The following is a 20,369-nucleotide window of genomic DNA, read 5'->3' as shown; positions in this document are numbered from 1 at the left end:
AAAAGAGAAAGAGAAAAAAGAAAGAGAAAGAGAGAGACCAGCCTTGCACTTTTTCATTGTATTGTATATTTCTGCATCATTGAGCCCTAACTCTGGTGCCTTAGTTCTATGGTTTCTATATAGTAGCCACTCAATAACAGTTTGTGGCATTGAATTGCACTTGGGATAGGGGAAATAGCTGTTTCCATGGGTTACTTAGGCTTCCTGGCTGAGCTTCTGTCTCTCCATCTGCAAGTCAAGAGGGTTAGCTGGGCTGGGCAGTGGGTACCCTCCCTCCTCCTACCTATGATGGCTGTGGGCTTCACCAGCCTCACCACCTCCTCCAGGGAGTTCACTTCAGGATGGTCTTGGGCAAACATCTCCTTTTCATGGTTCAGGTGGCTCCTCCCCTATAGGAAAAGAACACAGAGCAGCTGTGGTCATGATGGCCTGTTGGGCAGGAGTACAGATGCATTTGGAAACTCTGAGAGCATTTCCTGCTGAGCCCCATGCTTTGGTCTGAGCTGTCAGATGTTTTGGGGCCCATCTTCTTGACTACATTTCCTGGCAGAACCCATGGTGGGACCTAAGTGTGAGAGTGGGATGTGTGTGTGTGTGTGCACGTTTCTTTAACCCAAACCACATATGGAGAATCCATAAAGAATTTCTTTGAGCTGTTAGGATTCTGGCTTCCTGGGCCAGGAGAGAAAGGCTTTCGGGCAATGCCTGAGTCTCACCGAGACCCTTTGGCCCAAGGCACCCACCACCCAAGCTCAGTTGAGGGATGGGGACCTGTGCCACCCAGGGTCAGGGAGCTTATTTGAATATGCTTATAAAAGCCATTAATTCCTCTGTGAATAATACTAAACTAAGCTCCAGGAAGGTCTTAGAATGACTGGCCATACCCAAACAGCTCCAGTTCTTCACATTTCTTCAAATGGAAGTGGGTGGGTGACAGGCTGGCATAAGTGCTGGTAAATGGGTTCAGATGCTTCTGATGACTTCTTTGGGTTAGCTGGCCTCATAGGAACCAGTGCAAAGATGTCAGCTTTGAGAGCTCCTTGGCTAGGGTTGAGCTTGATGGAGTGAGAAGAATGATGTTGAAAGATGGATAAGAGGGAAGAGTGGCAGTCTCTGGCAGCCTACACCTGTGGCCAGATTATGCTCTGGAAAGACGTGGGGATGGGAAGAGGAATCTCCAAGGCTAAGTTCCTTCCAGAAGAAATCTGGCCCCATATGGAACAATAAGAAGGTCAGTTATGCTGAGGATCTCTGCCATTCTTGGTCAATGTCCTTATGCACTTCCCCTTTTCCCGTCTCTGCCATAATTTTTTGTCTCTCACTGACACTCTATGTTAGTGAAATTCTGGGAATTAAAGCACCAAGTATAGCTCTAACGGAGGGGTCCTTCAGTTGTGTCTCTCAACACATGCTAGCTGGAAGCTGGACTATTTCTCTCTCATTCATTCTTCCATTCATGCCTCACACATTAATTATGCACTTACTATGTGCCAGGCGTTGATATCAAGACTGTAGTCTAGTGGGGAAACTGGAAAGGGACAACTTCTGTACAGTGTGGTAAGTACAATGTATGGAGCATAGATGCAGGAAATAAGCTTTTTGGAGGAGGTAACATTTGAGCACTATCAGAAGATAAGGAGGAAACTGGGAAGGGGTTAAGGGTTGAGAGTTGGCATGTGGAAAAACGGAGGAAAGCAATTCAGGCAGAATAACAAGATGTGTAAAGTTGTGAAAGACAGAGAGCAGGCTGCTTTTGGAAACTATGATTTAATGTGGCTGGAGGCTAGTGCAAGTCAGGAAGTGGTGGGGGACAAGACTAAAGGGGTACACATCTACACACTTGCACAAACTTTTGGACAGAAACAATTAAGGCTACTTAGGGATGAATCTTCTGCTTTGGAGTTTAGGCCATTGCCCTCGTTTTGCTCTCTATTCTGATTGAGCAGTTTACTTCTTGGGGACCTCTTCCAGTCCAGTTCCTGGAAGCTGTAAGGTGTCAGGAAACCTCCAGGTCTCCAGACTGACAGTACCTTGACAATGAGCCCTTTAGAGTCCACCATCCAGATCTTTCTTGTGGCCTCTGCCTTCGGTACACCTTCTTTCTCTAGGGCCATGACAAGGAGGTGGGCAATGCCCATAGCTGCCTGGAAGGTACCATAGGGTGGATGTTCAGACACAGGGCAAACAGCTGCTGAACATTTTTATCTGATGTCTCACCATAATGACCCCCTCTTCTTTCCCCCACCTCCATGACTCCCAGGAGGCCCAATTAAGTCCTTGTCTTGAGACACCCAATTGTCAGAGCCTAGGCAGCTGCAATGATCACAATATGTCTGTTCTGCTTCCTCTCTTCAGAACCCCAGAAGGCCTCCCTTTTTTGATATACTTCCATCCATTCTTATTCTCTTCCTGGAGCAACAAAAGAAACCCTTAATGCCACCTACCTCGCCTGCACCTTGGAAAACAAACACGTGATTGGAAAGCTTGTTCTTGGTGATTCGCAGAGCAGCCAGGATCCCTGCCACAGCAACGGAGGCTGTGCCTGAAACAGAGTGGCCTGAGATCAACCTCTGGCCACAGGCCCCCAGCTCCCAAGAGAAGACCCTTGGCAGAGTTCCCCACACCTTGGACCTGTGGAGGAACAGGCAACTTTTCTTAGCCCTTATGCCCTGTAGGCATGCAAGTTTTGGTGCAAATCCATGCTCTTTTTTGCAGATAACTTTTTTTGTTGTTGAAGTTGAGAAACAGCTCCTGGTTTGTTACTTGACCCCATAAGATGGGATCAGATAGCCAGGTGCTGCTACCACCATCATTCATAAAGAAAATGATAAATATAATGGAAGACAAAAAAAGCACGAGCCTCTCAGAATTATATAAGCGCTAAATGCATAAAAACATTTAAAAAAATGAGAACACAACCTGGCCATGTGACATTAAATGACCATATGGCCTGAGCTGCGTATCTTATCCACCAAGTCATAAGGCTGGGTGTGTCTGGTCACACACCATCATCAAATGGCTTGAGTATGTCTGGAAGGAATAAGTAAGTCATATGAGTAGGTGGCTCAGATTCATTTGAACCACTGCTACATGACTTTTCCCTGAATCCACATCTAAGGCCTCATTGGGGATTCCTTAAGAGTAGCTGACCAAGGAGAAAAAACTTGGACTTGGTTTACAAGTTGTTGTGAATAATATGCTGGTACCAACTAGAAGTGTAAGGTGGTGGCAGCTTCACAGCCCCAGTAAAAGGTAGCCTTCAAAGGTAATGGTGAAGGACAGTGGACATGACTTCATGTGGTAAATTTAGTTGTATGCTTTGGTCCAAGGGATGGTTAGCACTACATTGATTCATGAGCAGTTGCTAATGGTTTAGCTGGATGGTCAGGGACTTGGAAAGAACAAAATAGTAAGATTGGTGATAAGGAGGTCTGGGGAAAAGGTAGGTGATGGACCTCTTGGGATAGATACAGAGTAAGAGGATATTTGTGCCCCATGTGAGAGTTTATCGAAGGACATGATGAAAACAGTCTTTCAATAATCAGGTGAACAAAATGGCATGACCTGGGTATGTGAGACAGCATCTTTCTTTAGTCACCCAGGGTTTGCTTAATGGACTTATGCATAAAACAGCCATGGTGGTAAGGATGGAGGCTATGCATGGGCTTCATCTTACCAAGCTGGCCTGTTACTGTTGAATGATTAACCTGTCAAACACAGAGAACAATGCTGAGCTCCTGATGGGCACCGTTCCCTGGGGGGACCATCCACCTGGTGGCAGGATGATTACACTGGACTGCTCCCATCATGGACAGGAAAGAAATCTGTCCTAACTGGAGCAGATATACATTCTGGATATGGATTTCTTTCCTTGTCTATAATGCTTCTGCCAGCACCATCATTTATGGATGTTTGAAATACCAGTTTGTCATCCAGATATATTACAGACAGCAAGGCTTTTAATCAAGGAGTTTACTTCACAGTAAAAGATGGGCAGCAATATGCTCATGCCATGAAATTCACTGGTCTTAACTTGTGCTCAGCCACTCAGGAGCAGCAGGCTTAGTAGATCAGTAGAATGGCCTACTGAAGAATTACTTAAAACTTAAGTCGAAGCAACACCTTATGGAGATAATGAGCTTCTCTTTTATGGGATGCAATGTATGATGACTTAGCAAGCAAGACATTGTGTTTTTCTCTCATAGCCAAAATGTATGGGTCTAGAAATTGCGGGGTAGAAATGGGAGTGGCTCTTCTCACCATTTCACCTAATAACCCACGTACAGAATTTTTGCTTCCTGTCTCTTTAATTTTGTGCCCTACTGGATTGGAGGTCTTAGTTGCCAAGAAGGAAATACTTCCATTAGGATTTATGACATGGTTCTATTGAATTGGGAGTTGAAACAGCTCCCTGGCTAGCTGGGGCTCTTCATGCCGCTAAATAAGTGGGCAAAGAAGGGGATTACTTTTCTGGCTGTTGTGATTCATCCTGATAATCAAAGGGACAGTGAGGACAAGGAGGACTATGTCTGAAGCCTAGGGGAGTCTTCTAGGGGAGTATCTTCATATTTCCATGCTCAATAGCAAATATTAATAAATACTATTGCAACTAAGGAGATTCAGGCCTATGGAGGATTCAGATCCTTCAGAAATGAAGGTTTGGGTCACTCTACTGGGTGAAGAATCCCGGCCACCTGAGGTCCTGTCTGAGGACAAGAAAACATGGAACGGAAGGTTGAAGAAAAAATTTACAAAAGTCATCTTTGACATCATGACTGGTTACAGAAACAAGGAATATAGCAGCCATGCATATTTTTCTTCCTTGATCATAATGTGACTATATATAATGGTATACATGAGCTAATTTCTTCTCCCTTCTCCTCCCTATTATTTTATATAAGTTCTGTTGGAGGTTAAGTCCACATGTTAGTCTTTAGATAACAGAGTTTTCAAATGTGACTGAATTTTATGAGCTATTAATTCTGCTTAGAGGTGGATAGCGTGACTATCTTCCAGAGCTGACTAAAATGTCTGTTGGGACATCGTCTATCCCCATGTCGGAGAGAAGGTGAGAATGTCTTCATTTGTTGGAAAACTAGTTAAATGTTGTGAGGCATTTTGTTAGAAGTTTTTTTTTTTTTTTTAATTTTAGACAGAATCGCACTCTGTCACCCAGGCTGAAGTGCAATGGCATGATCTCAGCTCACTGCAACCTCTGCCTCCTGTATTCAAGCAATTCTCCTGCCTCAGCCTTCCAAGTAGCTGGGATTACAGGCAGCCACCAACATGCCAAGCTAATTTTTTGTATTTTTAGTAAAGACAAGGTTTTGGCATGTTGGCCAGGCTGGTCTCGAACTCCTGACCTGAGGTGATCTGCCAGCCTTGACCTCCCAAACTGCTGGGATTACAGGCGTCAGCCACCATACCTGGCCAGAGTTGTTTTTGTTATGTGGCAGTACATATGTGCCAGACAGTGTATGTGGATGCTGAATAGCCAGAAGGGTGGACTGTACCAATTATTGGGTAATTGTTTCTCAGCTTCTTTACACTGCTTTGTCTGCAAACCACTTTTCAGCTTTGCCAACTTGCTCTATGCTGGGCTCTGCCAATAGTAGGTGCTAGAGGGAGACAAAGGCTAGATGAGGGGGATAATGTGTTCCCCCCTCCCCCAGCATCATCCGTCTTGTTAGGATTGCAAGGTAAAATGTAGGACACTTTGTAAAATTTGATTTTTAGATAAACAACAAGTTTTTTTTAGTATAAGTATGTCCTATGCAATATGAGCATAAATACACTAAAAATTATTTGTTTCTATCACCGAAATTTAACTGAGTGTTCTGCATTTGGTTTTGCTAAATCTGCCAGCCCCACAGCCTTAGTTCTTCAACTCCCCGGCAGCAGTTTGTTCTTGAAGCAGAAGTTGAACGCAGTTTGCAGTTTGGCCATCACTGAGAGAACTAGCCTCATAGCTGCCACTAAGTGACACCAATGCCACTAACTGCCACCTCCTCTTTCCTTTGTTCCCTTAGCCTCAGGAGTCGTAGCAGGTCCTTAGTGTTTCTTTTTTGGCTTTTGAATTCTTTAATAGACAATTAACATTTTTTAAAATATTAAGTGTTCTCTGTTAAAGCAAGTGGTATAGACTGATACAGAGAGCTCACAATAAAGTAATCACAATCAGCAATGCTAAGCCCCCACGATGGTGAAACCAAAACAAAACAAAACAAAAGGAAATTAAAATAGGACTATTTGTGGCTTATTACATTTGGATAATTAAAAAAAAAGTTGTCATCTATGACTGGTGAGGGAGGAATGAAAAGTAAAATGTCCCAATATCCTTTGTATTTTGAAGTGCTACAATCTTTTGTGGAGAACTGTTTCCCCATCTAGAGCAAAGGCATAAAATATGTTTGCCCTTTGACCTTATACTTCTACTTTTGAGAATCTATATATGGAAAAATCCAAAATGTATATACTAGGATATTTATGACAGTGTTATTTTTAATACAGAATGGCTGGAAATAACCTACACATCTAACAAAGGAGTAATGATTAAGTAAAGTAGCCAGGGTAGACACAGTAGACTGTTTTATAGCTATTAAAAATGATCATCATGAATATTATGCAGCAACATGGAAAATGCTATGAAGCTAGTCACTAACATCAGATATTGTTCCAAGTACTTTATATGTCTTAACATGAAGACAGTTATTTATTTAATCCTCATTGTTGCCATCTTCATTTTACAGATTGGGAAAATAAGGTATGGTTTGCTGAACTGTACAAGATCATATAAGAGAGCCAGGATGTGAATCCAGGGACTCAAGCTCTAGGACCTGTGTGCTTAAGCACTAACCTTTGTTCCATTGAGTTGGCTGGAAGGAAGAGAACATTAAATGGTATGCATATGATGATTCTAATTGTAATGTATCACACACATAGAATCCAGAAGGAACTTACAAAATACTGATGGTTGCAGGGTGGGGGTATGAGTGAATTTTCTATATTCTCTGTTTCCAGTTTTCTAGGTGGCTTATTTTTTGCTAGCTCTGGGGTGGGCCTTCTCCTAGATTTATACTTGGCTCAGTGGCTGAGATGGGGGTACAGCAAACAGTTGGTGGCCAATAAGTGCACATTCATCATTGTGGACATCAGAAGGTGGGACTCTATGCAGGATCATACTTGTCAGAAGATGGGGTGCAGGCACCCCTGTCTTCACACAGCTGTTACCTAGAGGGAGTGTTGAACTGTTGGCAGTGTCACAGGGACAGGGCTGAGGATACTGGGACTTCCTAACATCCTTCCCATGGTCCCCAAAGTATGTATTGTGCACCTTCTGAGGGCCTAGAAAGTGACAGGCACCATGCCAGGCACTGTGGAAGACGGAGATGAATCAGACATGATCCCTGCCATCAGGGAACTCCCAGTTTATGAAAATTTGGGCACAAAACAGTAGAACACAGTGGGTAGTCAGAGATCCCTGGAAATTGTTACATTCATTTATTTTTTGAGCATCAGTTATGAACCAGGCTCAGGTACTGAGGATACCATAGTAACAAAATAGACCAAGCTCATTTCTGTTTGTAAGGAAAGAAATTACTAAATGATTGCAAGTGTGATGGCTATTATAAAACAGTTGTTCATTACATACTTTTTGTTAGTTTATGTACAGAAAAGTAACTTATCAGTATCAGCTCACCTCTGCAGTGCCTCCCCGTGTACTCCATGTACCAGTAGCATTATTCATTGTTGCCTAAACATACCATGCATGTTTATGCTTATGTACATTTCCCTGCTATTCTCCCTATCTAGAAGACCCTTTTGCAGTTCATTATTCCTTAAGACTCAGCCCAAATGATCAGCAAGACATTCCTTGCTACCCCAGGCATCCTTAACCACCCCTCCTTTTCCCATATCTACTTTTTCATCTAACCTGAATGTAACCTGAATGAAGCTGAGCTGTATCATGGTCAGGCTCAGGACTGTACTGCATTCACAAGAAACACCAAGCTGACATCCAAGAAAGTATCAACAAGCAATTTAAATAAGTATTTAAATCACTTAAAGAGAGGGCGAGGAGAAATGAATTGTATGACCCTCTCCTGAAATCTCCACATCCCCTTTGTCCTTAATTTTCTCCAAAGTTCATTTATTATGTCGAACTCCCCATTTTCTCTGCCTCCCTGCAAATAACTCCATACTTCTTACTCTCTGCCCATAAAACCCTCTTTCATTTCAGTTCTACGGAGTCAGAATTTGTATTCGAAAAGATCTCCAGATGATTTGTATGCCATTCAAGTTTGAGATGCACTGAACTAGATGGCCTCTCTAGGTGAGGTATTAGTTTCCTGCCATTGGCTAGAGGGAGTTTTCTGCTCTTCAGAGTCTGTTTCAGGACAGCCTTTTGCCTCCCTGAAAGGAGGTGTTGCGCAAAGCATATGCCACCAGATGGCGCCAAAGGTATTCCATCAGAGATGATCCCCCAGACACTACACTCTGGATGGGTCTTTTTCTTTTTGGATGTCAACTGTCTTCTGGGGTTATTTGCAGGTTGAATAACTGGGGTTACTCACAGAAATTCAGTGCTGGATGGGGATTGGAGATAATGGCATTTAACAGCTGTACAAATGAGGAAACTGACAGAGAAAGGTGGCTTGGCCCTGTCAGTCACCCAAAGCAGGGAGACCTGGGGGTTTCCTTCCTAGGTTTGCTTCCATCCCTTCCCGATCTCTGCTGCTCGGACAGCCCTTCCTGACTATAGTTGAAGGCAGCAGGAGAGGTGTTATGGGGTTTCTCTGGGGAAGGACGGAGCAGGGTGTTAGCAGAGGCAGAGGGAAGTGAACTTAGGCAGTAGATGTCAACATTCAGCTGTACCTCTGGAAGGGGAGGGGAACTCAAAACAATGGGAAATCTGATGGGAAACAGTCACACATTACAATAAAAGGATGCAAGGTCAGCTGCCATTTATTGATCACTCTTACTGTGGCCTTGGCTCTGTGCTGTGTGCTTACCAGCACAGCATTGGCTCAATCTTCCCAACAACTCCATGAAGTAGGGACCACTGTGCTCCTATTTTTTGCCCTTAAAAGTGGAGAGTGAGGCTCAAAGGAAATAGAACTAATCAGGACAGAACTTCTGAATCCTATCACCACCAAGTCTTCAGACCCACTGCCTCCATGTCCACGTACTTGCCTTTCCCCCTGTTACCATCGATGCCTCCCTGCTCCTAGCTAAAGCACCACTTGTCTATTGGATCCCATCATTCTTGCCTACTTTTCCTGTTATTCCCACTCCTATTGCCTGCATATTCAATTTTGCCCTCTCTACTGTATCATTCTCATCAGCATACAAATACACTGTAAAACTTCCATCTTTAAAAAGCCCTCCCTTGGCCCTATGTGTCCCACCCTATTTCTCACTCTCCTTTATAGCCAAACTCTTCTAAAGAGCTGAATATATTAATTACATCTAATTCCTTCCTCCTTGGTCCCCATGAAACCCAGTCCAATCAAATGACTGACCCATCTCTTGTCAGGGTCCCCAAGTACCTCCAGGTGACCAAATTCAGTAATCAATTCTCAGCCTTCTTCTTTCTTGATCTCTTAGCAGCATTTGGTACTGTTGCCCATTCTTTCCTTTGGGAAACTATTTCTGCACTTGGCTTCTGGAACCCCACACTCATTGGGTACCTCACTGGCTAATTCTCCCTGCTCTCCTCCCTGGCATCCTGCTCTGAGGCCATCCTCTGAGGTAGCAAGCTGTTCTAACTACAGGCTAGAACTCAAGAGGAGAAACAGTGGTTCTTAAGCTCCAAATTACAAAGTTTGGCAAATAAAGTTATCTGCATTTTTGGGGTGCTCTTGGGCTATGCACTAGGGATTTAAAACTGGAGAGGAAGCTACTTAGCTGTTTCAAGGTAAGCACTTTGAGAAGCCCATGGGTCCAGGGATATGCTGGAACATGGCTTGTGCCCATAAATGCCATGGGCAGCTGAAAGTGTGACTGGTTATTCCTATTCATGATGAAAGAAAAAGTTTTCTTTTCAGAGGGAGCTTTCTATAATTACATTTCCTGCCAACTGAGTACTTGAGGTTGTAGGTTCAGGAAATAGCACAAAAGGACATGCTGAAAATGTAGTTTCTGCTTTTAATAGTCAGATTTGACAACGTTAAAGGAGTTTCCATGCTGAACAACAGATTATTGGAGGAAAGAATTTACTCTTTATCAGATAAGGGAAGACTTCTGACCCAGGCAGCAAGAAGGATAGAGTTAGGCTCTGTCAGGGTCTGGCCACGGTGGCTTTGGAGGTCTGGGTTCCTATTGGGACAGAACAACCTCTGCTATGAGGCCACACCTGCTTCCATGATCCATAAGAATTACATTTCTACGGTAGCTACTGCCATTCATTTATTCATTAGTATGTGCTGAGTGTTTGTTCTGGGCCTTCTCTGGACTAGGCTTTGAATAAATAAAGACAAATAAAAGTCTTGTTCTCAAATAAAACTCTCAAGGAGTTGCCAGCACAAGTGTTCCAAAAATTCAGGTTCCCCTTTATTGGACACCAAGCAAAGGCCTTCTAGACTACTTCTCTGCAATTTCTGTGTCATAAGGGAATTTTCTGGAGCTCCTGGACTCTCTAGAGGGCAGTTCCCTGGCCCATGGAGAAGGTAGGGTTAGGCGTATTTTGCCACAATTTGGAAGGAACCCGAAGGAATAATGATCATCTTCTTGACTTCTCTGAAGTTTTGACTGTTGCAGCAGCTAACAGGGGAGGTCTCGGAGGAGCCAGATACACGAGATCCACATGAACTTCAGGACTAGGGACAGCCCTGGAAGTGAAGAACAGCCTCAGAACACAGGACTTAGTGAAAAGGAAGGCTTTGGGAACAGGGGAGAGAAAAGGTTAAAGAGACCAGGAGAAGTTTTACTGCAGGAGGAGGGATCAAGGAAAGGCCTAGAACTGCTACTCAGTGTGTGTAGTGGTGGTGGTGGGTGACAGAGAGGGCAGGTGACCCCCGACAGCTGGAAATAATCCCTGGCATCTTGTAAACAAGACAAACGAGCTGCACGAAGTCTTCAGAGATGAGCCATTCCTGCCTGTCTGCCTCTTCCTTATTGTGGCATCTGAAGCCTATGCAAAGTCCCCTATACCTTCCCGCTCCAACAAGGTCATCATCTTCCAGGGATGTATTTTGCATTTCTTGGCTGAGAGCCCCACTCCTCTCCCTGGGGAACTTTGAAGCATTCTGTAAAGTGGGTGACCACTGTCCAGTGTCACTCCCAGATCCTGGGGAAGAGTGCGATCATTTAGAGTCTGTGGCTTGGCCCTGGGTGCATTATCCTGGGGAAAGTGAAATGAGCCTTTATGGACAAACAGAAAGTAGTGAAGAACAGAAAGAGAATTCTAGGCAGAGGGACCAGCACATTCAAAATCATGGAGTTGGCAGAAAACTCACAGAAGAGTGACTAATACAATGGGTTGGAATAACAGGGTATATGGGGAAAAGGGGAGAAAAGTGAGGTGGGGTCCTGCCTCTCTTCTCCCCAGAGTTCCCCAGTCCTGTGCTCACATGTGGCCCTCTCCTCACCTCCACCAAATTATCTTCCTTAAGTCTCCTCTTTCCTTCTTCCCTCCCATATCTATGTGTCAGGAGCCTACTAGGCATCAGAGATTTTAGTAATAGGTACCATGAACTGAGTACTGCTATGTGCCTGTCCCTACCTATACATCACTGCAATCCTTACAACAATTCAGTGCCATAAATGGGTGCTGGAAATGCTTATCAAGGAATTGGCATATACTACAACCAACCATAACAGATGCTGGCCTTATAAAAGCACCCTGACCATTCTGGTGGTACTAGCTGATGAGCAGTTATGGCTGTTAAAACTGTTAAGTCCATTTTACAGATAAGGAAAGGAAGGCACTGAGAATTTCAGCCACTTGGCCAAAGCCACAAAACAGGAAAATGGGGATTCAGACCTAGGCTTGTCTTGGTGCAATGCCTGATTGTTAAGCATTGGGCTCACAGGGGGTGCTACTAGCCTAACATAACACACAGGAACCTTGATGTGCTGTCTGGCCTGGAGATTTAGCAGGATTGGTGGGCAAGGCAGGTCCAGTGAAGGCTGGCCAGGTGGAGGATGCTGCAGAGCTGATGAGCCAGTGGGGCTTTCCTGGCTCCAGCCATGCTGTGTGGTCAGCTTGCACATGGAGGCCAGAGACCCACAGAAACTGGGCCAGCAGCACCCTGGACCTGGCCCTTTGTGTGGCTCTTCTTCCTTCCCCTGTCCCCAGCGTGACCATTCCCACTTCCTTTCCCCTTGTAGGCCTTTCTTTCCTCCCTAAGAGCAGAGATGCTTCTCTGGTCCCAGCTGAAACAACAAAAGTCACCTGAGCCTCCGCCTTTTCCAAAATTCCTGAGAGGCTGCCAGCAACAAGTCAGTGCATTGGCGGCTCTGATCACCAAGGACCAGCCTGGGCCTGGGCCGAGGCTTTATGTGGGTCTGAGCTGGGGTGGGAGGCAAAGATGATCAGAAGCCCTGGCGATCTCTCTTTCCTTCAAGTGCTGGGGCTCCAGAGGCCCAGCCCTGTGGAGTCAGTGATTCTGAGCACATGGTACAGTGGTTGGGAGACAGTCAAATAATGTGCCCTGGGCTCCTATCTGCACCAGGCATGGCCCTGCCCTCTGGGAGGTCAGTAGAGTGGAGCTTTCGAGGATTTAATTCTGTCTATCCACTGAGGATGTAAGGCTAGGCTGGTGTCAGAGTAGGTAGCATGACCCTAGTCTCATTTTCATGTGAGTCGCTCGGTTCCAGCCCCCTCCATGTGTGGTTCCCAAGAAGATTCTGAGAATCTGTCTCCAGCTCCCACGTGCGGTGTGATTTGGTTTCTGTTTACAACTGTGATTCTGCATTGCTTCCTTCTCCCTCCCACACTCCCTCTCGCCCCTTCACTCCCAACCTTCTGTGGTTCTGTGCATGGAGGTGCTCCTCTCCCATTATGAGCATGGCTTGTAGTCTTAAGTGGCATTGCTCCTTACTTTGTATTTGGAGATAAAGGGGGACAATTCCAGCATGGACTGTATCTTCTGTGTTGACTCATTAGTACTGGAATTCCTTACTAGTCTTCTCATTGTCCATTTAACAATGAGAACACACATCACAGGCTTCTGGTCTGGACTCATCCCTAACCAGCTTGGGACCGTGGGCCTCATCTTCAGGTCTGCATTCTGTAGAAGTTAGAGGAAGGAATGGGAACGATAGGGAGGACAGGATGAGAGCAGCAGGATGCCACGAAGCAGCGACAACCGCACTGTTCCAGCAGGGTCTGGAATTTCATCCTTAACAAGAAGATACCCTCCACCACCTCACACGTGCAGGAGCAACAGGCAGCCTGATGCTATGGAGAGAGTGGAGAATTCCAAGTCAGACATAATGGGGTTCCAGTTCCAGCTTTGTGTCTGTCTGGCAGTGTGGCCGTGAGCAACCTTTAACCCCCAGGCTTCAGTTTCCTCATTAGTGACATGGGACAGCTGTGTTTGTCCCCCAGTGAGGGAGGGGGAGATGTTGCCAGGCACTTGTAAGATAGTGAGGATGAAAAGCACTTTCAACCTAAAGTTCTATGTGCATGCAAAATGTTATTTGGTACAGTTTGGGTCCCCTGGACGCAGATTCTGAGATATACTGGAGTGTTCAGGATGTTTTTAGGAATTGCCCTTGTGGGAAGGAAGGGAAGGAAGCAGAATGGGTTGAGGGGAAGTTGAGCTGTGATGCAGGCCCCAAAGCCTCAGTCAACTCCATGGGGAGCTTGAGTTGTCCTGCACTGGGCTAAAATAGTTAAGCCTTTATATTCCCTTATCACTGGTGAGGCCAGCTCCTGGTGGGGTGGCGAGGTGGCTCGCTCTCTCTGAGGCTCTGCAGATTGTGCTGACAGTCTGCTGTCAGATGGGCAACAAGTCTTTCCCTGAAGGAGGATCTGGGTGGTGCATGCCCATGCCCACCTCTTTATGGTTGTTAATGATATGGTCACACCTAAACATCAGGCTGAGCTGATCAAAGGCTGGTTCTTATAGGGCTCCTGCCATTCCAGCACTATTTGCCAGCTGTCCTCATGAGTTCTAGATTGAGGGCTTTAGTCTTGAATTTCTGACAAAAGAATGGTAAATCCCTCTTCTCTTTGCTCTGGGACCCAGAAAACTATCCCACTTGGTTTTGCCTGGGAGCAAAATTGACTGTAGAGGCAAGACGCAAAAACCAATGAATGTAAACAAATGAATTGATTTAATTAAAAACAAACAGCTCCCTGTGTCTGCATGTGGGGTTACACATGTGATTATGTATGAGCACGTGCAGAGGTGCATTTATGTGTGAGCGCAATCAGTCCTTGAACAACGTGGGGTTGAGCTGTGTGAGTCCACTTATATGCAGATTTTTTCAATACATATATTTTTTAAAATTTTGGAGGTTTCTAACAATTTGAAAAAACTCACAGATGAACTGTGTAGCCTAGAAATATCAAAAAAATTAAGAAGTATGTCATGCACACATAAAATAGCGGTAGATACTAGTCTATTTATGTGTTAATCCACTATTTTTATGTTATTAGTAAGGCTTCTGGTCAACAGTAGGCTCTTAGTAGCTAAGTTTCTGGAGAGGCAAAAGTTATGCATATTTTTGACTGTGTGGAGTGTTGGCACCTGTAACCATCACCTTGTTCAAGGGTCAGCTGTACATGAATGATGACCTGGACAACAGAGAGGCTGCAGGGGCAGGCGTCCAGTGTAGACACACCCACATGAACAGGTGAGTGTGCTTATGAGGATGTCAGTTTGTGTGTGTAGACATCATTTGTATATTCTTTAAACATTTATTAGGTGTCTATCATGTAGCAAGCGCAGTGCTGGGAGTTGGGGAACAAGAATGGATAAGGCAATTGTTCCTGCCTCCAGAAGCTCCCCAGTCTGCCTTCTGGGAAGGCAGACAATACATTACAGGCTTTTGGGGTGCAATGAGGTAAGAGAACTGACAGAGGGGAACACCTGAGGGACACCCAAATCAGACTGATGGGCCTTCCCTGGGCAGGAGACCCTGGAGCTGAGTCTTTAAGGGTGAGTAGGAGTTACTCAGGTAAAGATGATGGGAAAGGGCGAGCAGGGCTTTCAAACACAGAAAGAAATGGCAGGTAAGGAGGTAAGAGGAGTAAAATAAAAGGAAGGGCAGAGAGCAGAGGAGAGATCCCGAAGTCTTATATTTTCACTGACGGGGTGCGAACTTTCTCATGAAGAGAGGGTGGCATGGTGACTGATACTTTCATCTCCGAGGCACATTCTGGCAGCAGTGCAGGGGCGGATGGGGGCTGGGGGGCTGCAGGGCCTGGCTGTGTTCCTGTGCCTGTGTTTAGGAGGATGTATACACATGTGGCTGTCTGTGTGTCTATACAGCTGGAGGCTGTGCACCAGGTGTGCCGCCTGCGTGGACTTGTTTTCCACTTCCACCCTCTGGCCTTGGCAGCCCGGTGGGCTCAGGGGACTGGCTGTCCTTCTGCTGATTCATGGGTGAATTCATGCTGGGGAGCCGGTCAGGGTCTAGCAGGCAGGTGCTTCCTCAGGGCCACAGGCACACTCCCACCTGCTGGTCTGACACTGAGGTGAATGAGGACAGTGAGAAAATGCTTCCCTCTACCAGCGCATCTTCCTGGACTGCACAGTCCCATCTGTGCTGTGTCCTGGCTTATGTGGGTGAGGCTGGCCTAGCTCAGCCAATGCCTGTCCCAGGTCTATACAGCAGGGTAAAGGAGAGACAGAATGGAGACAGGCTGGCAGGGAGTGCCACGTCCCAGCTTTCTCCTTTTGTGTCTCCCCTCTCTCTGGATACCCACTCTTCAGGCACTGAAGTCATATATTTTAAACTCAATTTTCTAATAGTGTGTTCTAACTGTACTATCTTGCCTCTTGAAAATTTATGACAAATACAAAAAATCATCTATCACATTTCTTATACTTTGTAATATGGACCATAATGGGGAAAAAAAGGCAACTTAGTTTGTAATATAAGACCTGGGAATGGCATGGTGAATGGTTATAGACTGCAATTTAGAGTCTGAATGCCTGGGCTCAAATCTCAACTCTATGCTTAATGGCTATAAAAGTTACTTACTCTTTTTCTGTTTCAGTGTCTTCATTCATAAGACAGAGATGCTAATGTCTCAGCGGTTTAAAAGTGTACAGTGCTTAGAACAGAGCCCGATATACAATAAGCATTCAGCGATTAATCTTAGCTATTATTACCTGAGTTTGAGTTCTCTGAGATCTATCCCTGACTCACTTGAAGAAAAGTTATGACCTCTTCAGGCCTCTGGAGAAGTCATCTGTAAAATGAGAAGTTGGCCAACCTTTAACAATCCAGGGCCAATACCTGTCTCTTGCCAACTTATTCTTTCCACCTGACATGGATCTTTGGTTTAAAAAGATTGCTTCGCAAACTTCATTTGTTAAAAAATCATCAAGGTTTCTCTTGGACTTTACAAAATGCTAGGAACAGCTCACAATGCTCCTTCCTGTGCACTCCTAGATCAAGTGAGATGAATCCCTTTCCACTCCAGCTTCGGACACTGGTAACTCCACAGTAAGAAGCAAGCACCTTCAGATATTTCTGGGTCACAGAATAGATGACCAAAGGGAACCTGAACTAGAAGCTGCTTCATGTTTACTTTGGAAGGCTCTGGGTTCCTGGTGTCAGTGTCTCTCTCAGGGTCATTATGAGCAACAAACACTTCAGTCAAAACCAGAAAAGGAATTGTCCTGACTTCCCGACTGAGACACGCCTTATATTTGGAAAGCCTAAAAGCAAGTTATTATGGCTGAGGAAGGCCATTTTTATGGTGATTGATGCTTTGTCTGATGAGTTTTATGGGTTAGTACTTTCTATAGTATTAGCTTTGTAAATTTTCACCATGCTCTTTCAAGGCAGTTGTTATCCTCTCTATTGACTAGATGATGAAACTGTGGTCAGAGAATTGACTGGTTCACATTTAACTTGCTAGTAAATTACAGTATTGTTTAGAATTTCTTACATACATTAAATTACATAATTCTTACCTACCTCATTTTGTAAAAAGGGAAACTGAATTCAAAGAATTAAGAATTAGCCAAGTAGGAGTTGAATCTAAGTTGAATGTTCTTTCTTCAACAGCTGCTGGCAGCAAACCAGCTATGAGGTGACAGCCCTTCCCCACCCCTTTGGCATCCCAGTGAGGTTTGAGAATATAAGTTAGTCCCCTGTGGCTTCATCAGGTGGGGTGGAAACCTACCTTGGATATCATCATTGAACATGCAGTACTTGTTGCGGTATTTGTTGAGCAGGCGGAAGGCATTGGCATTGGCAAAGTCTTCAAATTGGATGAGGCAATTTATTCCAAACCTGTGTGGAGGGAGAGGAAGAAACCCATGATTGCCTCCCTGAGGCAGATCCCTGACAGATCCCAGCTTGCACCGTGGGGTGGGGAGGAGCAGGCCAAGGGGTGGGAAGTGGCATGGCTCCTTCATCTGTGTTTTTGCCACTGGACTCCTGGGCTTGGAGCTCTGCCTGCCCTATCATGGATGAGCATGGTGAAGGGAGAGAGTAGGACCCTGGGTTTGGTGGCCAGCCAAGCCAGCATCACTGTAGCTAAGCTGTGCTGGTGGCTTCCATGGCTTCCATGGCCAGCCCTGGGAGTGACAAGAGGGCCAAGGAGGGGCCTGCCCTCTCTGTAGCCTGTGGCCACCTGAGATCCCAGAAGAAAGCTCACTCCACATCCAAGCCCATGCAGACAGACCAGCTTCCCCACCACAAGTAGGTGGGGAGCCCCTGTATCCTCCAAATATCTCTCTTGCTGGACCCTGACACCTGGAGTTCCTCCACTAGAGACTCCTCTGGCACCAGGCATTGTTCTCTGGTAAGATGAAAAGATGGTTAGGAAAGGCTACTACAATAAGACACTGTCATCTACTAACATCTTGGTGAAGTTGTTCTCCAACTTGCAGGTGTAGAAGAATCAGTGACTGACCTTGTTTAAAAAGCAGGTCACCAGGCCCATCTCACAGAGTCTCACTCAGTGAGTGTGGGATGGGGTCAGGAACCTGCATTTTGAACAAACACCCCAGATGGTTCTGATTCTGAGAGCCCAGAGAACCCTGAGAAACAATGCCTTGTGGGTGAAGACAATGGCCATTAAGATGCTTGATATGCCTTATTTAAAATCCATGCTAGCATTGCCTCCTAGATTTTATGGCCTTCCCTTAAAAATGACTGAGTTCGTTAGAGTTTTGTAACCTATTTTTCCTTTTAACATTGCCTGAAAGGAAGCTGAGAGTGAAGTTTTTGCTCATTTGCAACAGGCCACCTCAGCCTGGGCTTCTGCACACAGATTTCCCCTTTACTCCATTCTTGCTCTTTGATCCTGGTGTTTGATAGTTTTGTTTGTGTTCCTCAGCCTTTCTGGAAGCAAATGTAGTATGGATTATTAAAAACTACTTAATACATGGATAAAAATAGGCTTCATCTCATGGGTCAATTTGTGACTGAGTAACAGCATCTGAGGTCATGTCATCAAGAAAAAAAAGTCCTGATTGATCCATAAGAGGTGTCAGGGCATGTAACAGGTAGAAGTGGCCTGCCCTTCCAACTGAGTGTGACTTATAGGCTTGGAACCAGCTTGGGACCAGCTGTGGAAAGATTTATTAGCTTGTTAGAGAGGGTGGGTGGGCCACATGCTCGGTGGGCTTCCTGTGCTCTCGGGGTATCTTTCTGATGAGGTTGGTGGCTATGAAGGCGTGAGGAGCACTGAAATGGCCCACAAAACATTTTTTCCAACCTTATAATTTTGTGCATGACTTACGCCATCCAGCAGAAATACCAATGGGTGGGCAAATATTTGTTCCTGTCATGGTCCTTCCAGAACCTTAGCTAGTCAAGGCTGTTGGTGGAAGGAGTGGGAGATGGATTCACATTACAGGGGCAAAAACACAGGGGCAGTGACTTGCCACAGCCCAGTGCTTAGAGTGCTGGGCATGGGTCAGAAGGCCATAGGCCAGACCTGGCTCTCCACATTCAACTGAGTTACCTGCACATGTCACTTCACCTCTCTATTCTACCTCAGTTTCCCATCTGTCAATGGGCACAACAATATCTGCTTGGCCAACATCTGTGAACTGTTGTGAGGGTTAAAAGCTGAGGGTAAAGTTTTCCTCCAGCTTTACTGAGGCATAATTAACAAATACAAATTGCATATATTTAAGGTATACAATGTGATGATTTGATATATGTGTACGGTGTGAAATGATAACCACAACCATGCTAATTACCATATCCGTCACCTCACATAGTTACTATTTTGTGTGTGGTAAGAAAACTCAAGATCTACTTTCTTAGCAAATTTCGACTATACAATACAGTATTACTAACTGAAGCCTGAGGGTAATTTTTAGACCGTAAAATGCTAAACACAAATGCCATTCTGGCCACAATTCTTATTCACAATCACAGAATAAATGCTAATGGAGGTCGGGTCGGGGGCTCACTGTGTCTCCCCACCCACCATCCAGCCCTCTTTTCCTTGCACTATGAATAGAAATGATAAATAAAACCTCCCATGCACAAATATAATGCCATGCTCACCAAGCCAAAATTTATTGTGAATTTCAAGTATTTGGACTGGGTGGGGAGGAACAGAATGTCTTTGGTTGCTGGTGACATTTTGCTATATATAATTTCTACAAGATTCCCAGTGTTGCCCCACAACTGGCCTGGAGCTAAAACGCTGAAAAGGTCAGACAACAAAACAATGTGATGAACGTTTTGTCTCTCTCTCTCTCTCTCTCTCTCTCTCTCTCAATCTCTCTCTCTGTGTGTGTGTGTATGTGTGTGTGTGTCTCTCTCTCTCACATACACACACACACGCACACACCCCTTTAAGCAACAACACCATTCACTCACTGAGGTAAAAATAAGGCAACAATTATAAATAAATACCTTTGTTCAGTGCATGATTATTATTTATATTTAATTCAGTTTTAGATAAGAAACCCCCCCTCCCTTCCATGGAGCAATTTGATGGAATAGAGAATAAAACCTCATTAATTGAGGTCACTTTAATCCTAGCTTGGAATTGCATAAAAGACCATGTGAATCACCCATCCAATAATCTGGACTCAGAGTTCCTAGAACTCACTGGATTTAAAGACCCCCAGAACTCCTCTGTCTTAGGTACCCATCCCCTGGCTGCTTCCTGAACCTTTTATCACCAGGAACTACTCCTACTCTAGGATTTCACACTATCCCATCTCAGTCTCTGACCACAACCTTTCCTTCTATGTCCTTTCCTTCCACTG

At 45.0% G+C, this 20,369-nt stretch overlaps 1 protein-coding gene across 1 annotated transcript in view; it reads right to left on the bottom strand.

The window, feature by feature from the left end:
• ME3 (malic enzyme 3, NADP(+)-dependent, mitochondrial) overlaps positions 1 to 20,369 on the bottom strand; it is a 216,336-nt gene that overhangs the window by 7,706 nt on the left and 188,261 nt on the right. The window contains exons 7-10 of the mRNA XM_011984908.1: positions 17,312 to 17,421; positions 2,445 to 2,542; positions 2,031 to 2,144; positions 284 to 389 (exon numbers count right to left, since the gene is read on the bottom strand). Of these exons, the coding sequence (XP_011840298.1) occupies positions 284 to 389; positions 2,031 to 2,144; positions 2,445 to 2,542; positions 17,312 to 17,421 (428 nt within the window). The remainder of the gene's footprint in view (positions 1 to 283; positions 390 to 2,030; positions 2,145 to 2,444; positions 2,543 to 17,311; positions 17,422 to 20,369) is intronic.

The sequence above is a fragment of the Mandrillus leucophaeus genome, unplaced genomic scaffold (assembly GCF_000951045.1).
Source record: "Mandrillus leucophaeus isolate KB7577 unplaced genomic scaffold, Mleu.le_1.0 Scaffold276, whole genome shotgun sequence".
Lineage (NCBI taxonomy): Eukaryota > Metazoa > Chordata > Mammalia > Primates > Cercopithecidae > Mandrillus > Mandrillus leucophaeus.
Note: the sequence above shows the minus strand (reverse complement) of the source record. Positions and strands in the feature narration are given on the sequence as shown.